Source organism: Physeter macrocephalus, chromosome 4, assembly GCF_002837175.3.
Source record: "Physeter macrocephalus isolate SW-GA chromosome 4, ASM283717v5, whole genome shotgun sequence".
Lineage (NCBI taxonomy): Eukaryota > Metazoa > Chordata > Mammalia > Artiodactyla > Physeteridae > Physeter > Physeter macrocephalus.
The window spans coordinates 43229757-43237688 of NC_041217.1; the positions used below are offsets into that span (position 1 = coordinate 43229757).

The window sequence follows — 7932 nt, forward strand, 5'->3', positions numbered from 1 at the left end:
CGCGGGCCTCTCACTGTTGTGGCCTCTCCCGTTGCGGAGCGCAGGCTCCGGACGCGCAGGCTCAGCGGCCATGGCTCACGGGCCCAGCCGCTCCGTGGCATGTGGGATCTTCTCGGACCGGGGCACAAACCCATGTCCCCTGCATCGGCAGGCGGGTTCTCAACCACTGCGCCACCAGGGAAGCCCTTAAACATATCTTTTGAAGAGCCAAATTTAATTTGTTGAAGCCCAATTTACCTGTTTTCTCTTTGCCTAACCCAAAGTCACAGAGATTGTTTTCCTCTGTTTTCTTTTAGAATTTGCATAGTTTCAGTTTTACATTTGGTTTATGATCCATTTTAATTTTTACGTGTTACAGAGTATGGATCAAAGTTCTTTTTTTGTGAGGGAGGGGATTGAGAAACATGAATATTCCTTTCATCCAGCATCATTTGTGGAAAGGACTATCTTTTCTCCACTGGATTTCCTTTGCACTTTTGATGAAAATCAATTCACCATATACATGTGGATTTGTTTCTGGAATTCTCTTCTGTTTTGTTCATCTATGTCTGTCTTTTTGCTTATACTGCACTGTTGTGATTACTGTAGCTTTATAGGAACTCTTGAAACCAGGTAGGGTGAATCCTCCAACTTTGCACTTGTCCAAAATTGTTTTGGCTAATCTGGATTTGACTAATACAGATTTTAGAATGAGCTTGTCAGTTGCTACCAAAAACAAACAAACAAACAAAAACCTGTTTGGATCTTGATTGGGTTTGTGTTGAACTTATAGATCAATTTGGAGAATTGACATGTTAATAGTATTAAGTCCTCTGACCCATGAACACAGTATTTATTTAGTTCTTCATTAACATTTTCCCTCTATATTTTCTCTTTATATTTAACATCTATGCTTTATGAAAGACTTAAGTACTTTTAAATAATCTTGTGTATCATTAACACTATTGGAAGTAAATCTTGATTTAGAAGTGTTAACCAATTTAATAACTGTAATAACTTGTCCTTTAAAACTGTCTAGAATTTCTCAGTGTTTGTCAAAAGTGAGTCAAAAGAAACAGTTTAATGAATCACATTCAGCATTTTAAAAATATGAAGTAGGATAGAAAGTACCACAGTGGATCACAGTGAGGGAAGTAAGTGAAACTTCTTGTTACAGTTTTATATATCCACCTACTCACCCCCACATACACAGTGGAGACTTAAAGATTATTTAAATCTAAATTTGAAAAACTTAGGTTTAGAATAATAAATGGTTATGTAGCTATTTCATAGAGGGTCCTAAATTAGAGTATTAAGATTTCCTTGACTTCTTTCTGCCCTCTTTTCCTTCTTCCTAAATTCACTAGTTAGTTGAAATTTTCAATATAGTCTACCTAACATAGGTTCATGACCATGAGTATATTGCATAAGTCTCTAAAATATGCATGCAAGTGATATTTTAAATAAAGACATGTCTGTTGATTATAAAAGTTTCTAAAATTCAGAGCTGGAAAGATGGGTGTTTTTGATGAATTTCTTGTCACTGGTTGACTAGAGGATCTGTTGTAGTTTTTTGACTATGTGACATCCTAAGTTCCATCCTAATATGCTGTGAAATAGAACTTTTAAAACCTTCTTGGTATGAGCCTGCTTGATATCCAGAAACATTCTTCAAAAATTTTTCAACATGTCTTTGTATTGACTGCTTTGGTTTAAAAAAAAAAGCATACTTGACAAAGTGACTGTTTTGCATATAGCTGGTTATATACTGGTTTATACATATGGAGCCCATATTAACTTGAAACACAGTTTATTGGCGTCTGCTGGACAATATTCTACATGGTAGCAGTGAATGGCAAAAGGTTTTTTGGTTTTTGGTTTTTGGTTTCTTTTGGCTTGGGGCAGGGGAGGAAGGTTGAATAGTCTTAGATTCTTGAAGTGTTTTATGTTTTTTTAAAAAATTTCTGGTCCAAGTTTACAGTATTCATTCATTAAGAGCTTCCTATTAATATGTCCCCCCCACCCTGAGGAATTTAACAGTTTTTCCAGAATTTTTACTTGAATTTATAATGCAGTTAAAGTACACATGAAACACAAAGGAAAATAATATTTATTTCCTCCTTTATTATAGGATCAGCGGCAAACTGAAGCCATCCAGTTGCTACAAGCACAACTGACCAACATGACACAGCTTGTTTCAAATTTATCAACAACAGTAGCAGAATTAAAACATGAGGTAATTGTTATTGATGGTATTGTAGGAAACGGTGTCATAAAGGCAGGCTTCGTATCTAAGAACTTTAATCGAAGAGGATTGTCATTTATAAAGAACTTTTTCAGAACACCAGAATGTGGCATTTTAAAGTTTTGGAAATATATTAATTATCATAATCTTTTGGAAAACACGGCTTTCATAGTTTAGGTCTTAACCTAAATTACAGTTATAAAGCAATTCTGTTAGGCCTTTTGTAATCCATTGGTAGTTGCAATGTATACTTCATTTTCAGTTCAAATAGGCTTATTAATTGCTTAATGAAACAAATTTTTCATTGATTTAAGCAGTATTTATTGAGCTGCCAGTGTGTGTGAAATATGAGCTGTCCAGTTATGGGTTGAGGCATACAGCAGTGAAGAGTCCCTAGCCTCACAGGGCCCTCTCACCTGGGGGAGAGAGGGAATACATACAGTAAATATATATGAAGGACAGTGGGGTAGAGAGTGAAACTTGTGTGTGTGGACTGGTGGTGCTTTAAGTGTTGCTGCTTTAGCTACGGTGATGTTGGAAGGCTTGCCTGAGGAGGTGGCATTAGAGCTGAGTGCTCAAGAGGAGTTAGCATCCACACAGAGCCTGGGGTCAGAACAAACCTGTTAGTAGCAGAAGTAGGGCAAAGGGCCTGTGACTAGAAACAGTGTAATGTGTTTGGGGTCAGAAAGAAAGCTGGTGTGGCTGGAGCAGAGTGAATGAGAGAAGTAAGGGTAAGAAATGAGTTTAGGAAATTGGCAGAGACCTGGTCATGTAGGCCTTTGCAATATAGAGCTTGAATTTTATTCTAATCACTGCAAGTCATTGGAAAGTATTCAGTAAAGAAGTAACATGTATCATCTCATTGAAAACACTTTGAGAAACTCCCTGTTTGTTGCTCTACAGAGAATTGCCTCTTAGAGACCAGCAAGAGTGGAAGTGGGGAGGAAACCAATTAAGGAGGCAATTGCAGTAGTAGTGAGGTGATGTTGGCTTGGACTAGGATTTTAGAAGTGGAGAACATTGTGAAGTTGCTGAATTCAGGATATATTTTAGAGGTAGAAACACAAGCCTTGCTGAAAGATTGGATGTGGGACCTGAGGAATTAAGGGTGATCCCCAGGCTTAAATCACTGGGCAATTGGTGGTTTAGTTTTGTAAGGTGGGAAAGATAGGTAAGAGCATGATTTTTTTTTTTTTCCTCACCAAGGAGAAGATAGTACAAATGAAAAAATGGAACATATGTGGCAAAATGTTAATGATTGGAAAACATGTTAATGATTGGTGAAAGGCATATTATATTCATTGTATTATACTATTTTAAAAACTTTTCCATAGGTTTGAAAATTTTTAAAGAATGGAGGCGGGGAGAAGAAAAGTAAAACTTTGTCTTTGTAGTACATTTTCAAAGAGCATGCCCTGCATTTACAGTTTTGAAGCACTCTGGAAAAGAAAAGTTTAAAATGATTTGTCCTTTGAGCTTTAGATCCCATTGTATTTTTTTCTAATATGGTTTTCAAATTATTATTATTATTAAGCCCTCTTCTCATCTCAGGTTTCAGATCGACAAAGCTATCTTGTCATATCTTTGGTTCTCTGTGTTGTCTTGGGACTGATGCTTTGTATGCAGCGTTGTCGAAACACTTCTCAATTTGATGGAGATTATATTTCAAAACTTCCTAAAAGTAACCAGTATCCAAGCCCTAAAAGGTAAGTCAGCATTATATTTCAGTTTTCCTCTTATTTTTATTTTTTGGCCACGCTGCGCAGCATGTGGGATCTTACTTCCCCGACCAGGGATCGAACCCATGCCCCTTGCATTGGAAGCACGGTGTCTTAACCACTGGACCGCCAGGGAAGTCCAGTTCCTCTTATACCTTTGAGAAATTTGAGCAAATAAAGGATACTGAGATAATTTCTTTCCCTGTAAGATTATCTTGAAACCAAAATGTTAAAAACATCATTGGAACTAGTGAGATGGTCCTATGCATGCCTGGAAGGTTCTATAGAGTCTAATAGAGAAAACACTGATAGTAAGTGCATAAAAACCCTTGAAATGGTTGTGAAAGATGCTTCAATGTGGGATTTAAAGGGGGAGGAGGAGAATAGGTATTCTAATACAACACCTTTTAGAGAATGATCCTTAAATTTTTTTTACATGTGTTATCAATAACTGGAGTATTACTTTAGAGGTTAGTCCTATGTGGCATGTACAGTTCTCTAGCGTCTGTCTAGCCCCAACTACAGAGTAAATTACATGTATTTTACTCATTGTGCCCAATGTTGTTTTTTCTTAATGTTAGGTGTTTCTCTTCCTATGATGATATGAGTTTGAAAAGGAGAACTTCATTCCCACTCATCAGATCCAAGTCTCTACAATTAACTGGGAAAGAAGGTAGATTTTTGTGGATATGTAATATGTGTATAGAAATGTGAATCTAGCTTCCTTCTAGCAGAAGCATAATGTCAATGTTGTGTTAGAGACCATCTGCAACAGAACAGTGGGTATAAGTAGCCTTTGTTTGTGCGGTGTCAAAGCCACTTTACCATTTCCACACTTTAAATCTATCTTTGTTCCTTAAAGCCCAGAGGGTGGGGTGGGGGGCTTAGTGCAATTAGCCATTGGTAGCCTTATTTGCACATGCTCCTGTTTAGAAGTATTTCTTTTTAGAAAGGGGTGTTTGAGAAAGTTCAGCAAATATGGAAAACCTGAATGTGCTCCCATAGTATCCTGTGCTTATCTGCCTTCTCTTCCTGTACAGGTAGGACCCCTTTTGTCTCTAGTTTAGGTCTGTGAGGCACCTTCCAAAAAATAAATCAGGTCTTTCTCTTTTTCATAGCCCAGGGTCTATAATAGTATTCCATTGTCTAACACTTAATGAATACTTAAATTTAAATGAATGGGTGTGTACTGAGTGGTTGTTTTCCTGTATCAGTACTTTTTATAATTAGTACTGTAATTAGTGCTTATTGAGAGACTTATCTTCATAACAATATTAAAATAACCAAATTAATTATATATTTCAACTAGTGCTTTCTTAATAATCATTGGATTCTCTTTCTTTAGGATTTAGTATCTGAGCAGCATGTTTCAATTGATTCAATCATTTAAGCAATCATTCCTGAGATTCTCTGGTTTACTGTTATCACAAAACTTTACAGACTTAATCCATTACATGTGTGTTTACTTACGACTAGTAAATTTCATCCTAGTTCCTGCCTTTTCTTTCTCTTTTTTTCTTCTTTTGGCTGATGTGTCTTTTTATAACTGAGTTTTTTAAATGAAGTATAACTTGTACAGGAAAGTGTACTTATCGTATGTGAAGCTTGGTGGATTTTCACAAACTGAAAATCCCTGTGTGACCAACACCCAGATTAAGAAACAGAACATTATCCAGCACCCCAGAAACTTCCCTGTGCTCTACACTGCCCATCCCCTCTCAGTATAGCCACTACATATTTTGATATTGTGAGATTCACCATGTCATTGAGTATCATTGTAGTTTGTTTACTCTTATTCCTGTATAGTATTCCATTATACAAACATACAATACATTATTCACTTACATTGGATTATTTCAGTTTGAGGCTATTACATATCTTTTGGCGAACACATGAACACACATCTGTTGGGTATATACCTAGAAATGGGATTGCTGGATCATAAGATATTGTGTATATTCCACCTTAGTAAATACTGCCACTCAGTTTTGCAGAGTGTTGTATGAATTTGCCCTCCCGTCAGCTCTTTTTGAGAGTTCCATTTGTTCCATATCCCTATTAATATTTAGTATTGTTGGTCTTTTAGCCGTTGTGGTGGGTGTATGTGCATTACTTATTTGAGCTGTGTTCGTGTGATTAGGAAATATGTTGAGATGTTTTTCCTTCTCAGCATTTCTAGTCTCATTTTAAATTAGTTGAAATCCTATTTTACTATTTCTTTTCTCTATGTCACTCTTCGAAGCCAGATAGAATAACCTTTTTTTTGGTACCTGATAATAGAATTACTTCTGTTTTAAACAACTGTGTCATCTTGGTTCACCTTTACAGTTACAAAAGTTGAGTACAGGAGGCAGGAAGCTGGCTTTAATTCTGATTCCATTGTTTGTTAATTCATTTATTTCTTCTCCTGTTTGAATTAAATCTCTCCTTAAGGCATTTATTATAGTCTACTTTGATTTTAGCCATCCTGTACTTGCCTTATTTTTAATTCTAAGCTCAGTGAGAAGGGTCCATGTCTTATTTTGTTTTCTTACTGTAGTAAAAGACATGTAAAATTTACCATCTTGAAATTTAATTTGCTCTTAAAAATTTACTTTTTAAGTGTATAGTTCAGTAAACTTAAGTATATTCACAATGATGTGAAACAGATCTCCAGAACTTTTCCATTTTGTAAATCTGAAACTCTATATCCATTAAACCAATCCCTTTTTTCCTCTCCCAGCCCCTGGTAACCGTCGTTGTTTTTTCTGTTTCTGTGAATTTGAATATTTTGATAAATAATATGACTCCTCTTATGAGTTGTCTTTCTCTGACTGGCTTATTTCATTTTGCATAGTGTCCTCAAGTTTCATCCATGTTGTAGCACGTGACAGGATTTTCTTCTTAAGACTGAATCATATTCTGTTGTACAGATATAATCATGTTTTGTTTATTCATCTGTTGATGGGCATTTGGGTTGCTTCTACCTCTTGGCTATTGTGAAATAATGCTGCTGTGAACGTGAGTGTGCAAATAAATCTTTAAGACCTTGCTTTCAGTTCTTCTGGATATATAGTTGACCCTTGAACAGTGCTGGAGTTAGGGGCACTGAGTCTCTGTGCAGTTGAAAATCCATGTATAATTTATAGTTGACCCTCCATATCCGTGGTTCCTCTGTATCTGAGGTTCTGGATCCGCAGATTCAGCCAACCACATATTGTGTAGTACTATAGTATTTACTGTTGAAAAAAATCCACGTTTAAGTTGACTCGTGCAGTTCAAATCCATGTTGTTCAAGGGTCAGCTATGTACTCAAATGGGATTGCTGGATCATATGGTAGTTCTATTTTTTGAAGAAACTTTACAGTGTTTGTCATAGTGGTTGCACCATTTTACAGTTCCACCAACAGTGCACAATGGTTCCAGATTTCTCCACATCCTCACCAGTACTTGTTTTCTATTTTGATAGTAGCTATCCTAATGGATGTGAGATGATATCTCATTTTGCTTTTGATTTGTGTTTCTCTGATGATTAGTGATGTTGAGCATCTTTTCATGTGCTTGTTGGCCATTTGTAAATCACCTTTGAAAAAATGTCTATTCAAGTCCTTTGCTCATTTTTAAATCAGGTTATTTTTTATTGTTTAATTGTAAGAGTTCTATATAATCTGGATATCAATCCCTTATCAGATACATGATTTGCAGCTATGTTCTCCCATTTTGTAGGTTGCGTTTTCACTCTGTTGATTGTGTTCTTTGATGGACAAAAATTTTTTAAGTTTGATGTAGTCTCATTTGTCTATTTTTGCTTTTGTTGCTTGTACTTTAAATGTCACATCCAAGAAATCATTGCCAATGATTTCAAGAAATCAAGGCCAATGTCATGAAGTTTTCCTACTGTGTTTTCTTCTAGGAATTTTATAGTTTTAGGGTTTTTTTTTTGTTTTCTTTTTTTTTTTTTTTTTTTAGCGGTACGCGGGCCTCTCACTGTTGTGGCCTCTCCCGTTGCGG

At 36.1% G+C, this 7932-nt stretch overlaps 1 protein-coding gene across 8 annotated transcripts in view; it reads left to right on the top strand.

The window, feature by feature from the left end:
• Positions 1 to 7932, top strand: part of SUCO (SUN domain containing ossification factor) — a 120941-nt gene that overhangs the window by 57775 nt on the left and 55234 nt on the right. For all 8 annotated transcript variants that reach the window (XR_008617066.1, XR_008617065.1, XR_008617068.1 and 5 more), the window contains 3 exons: positions 2111 to 2215; positions 3776 to 3930; positions 4524 to 4615. Coding sequence is in view for 4 of the 8 variants with exons in the window: in XM_007107231.3 (XP_007107293.2) it covers positions 2111 to 2215; positions 3776 to 3930; positions 4524 to 4615 (352 nt within the window). In the remaining 4 variants the exon portion in view is untranslated. The remainder of the gene's footprint in view (positions 1 to 2110; positions 2216 to 3775; positions 3931 to 4523; positions 4616 to 7932) is intronic.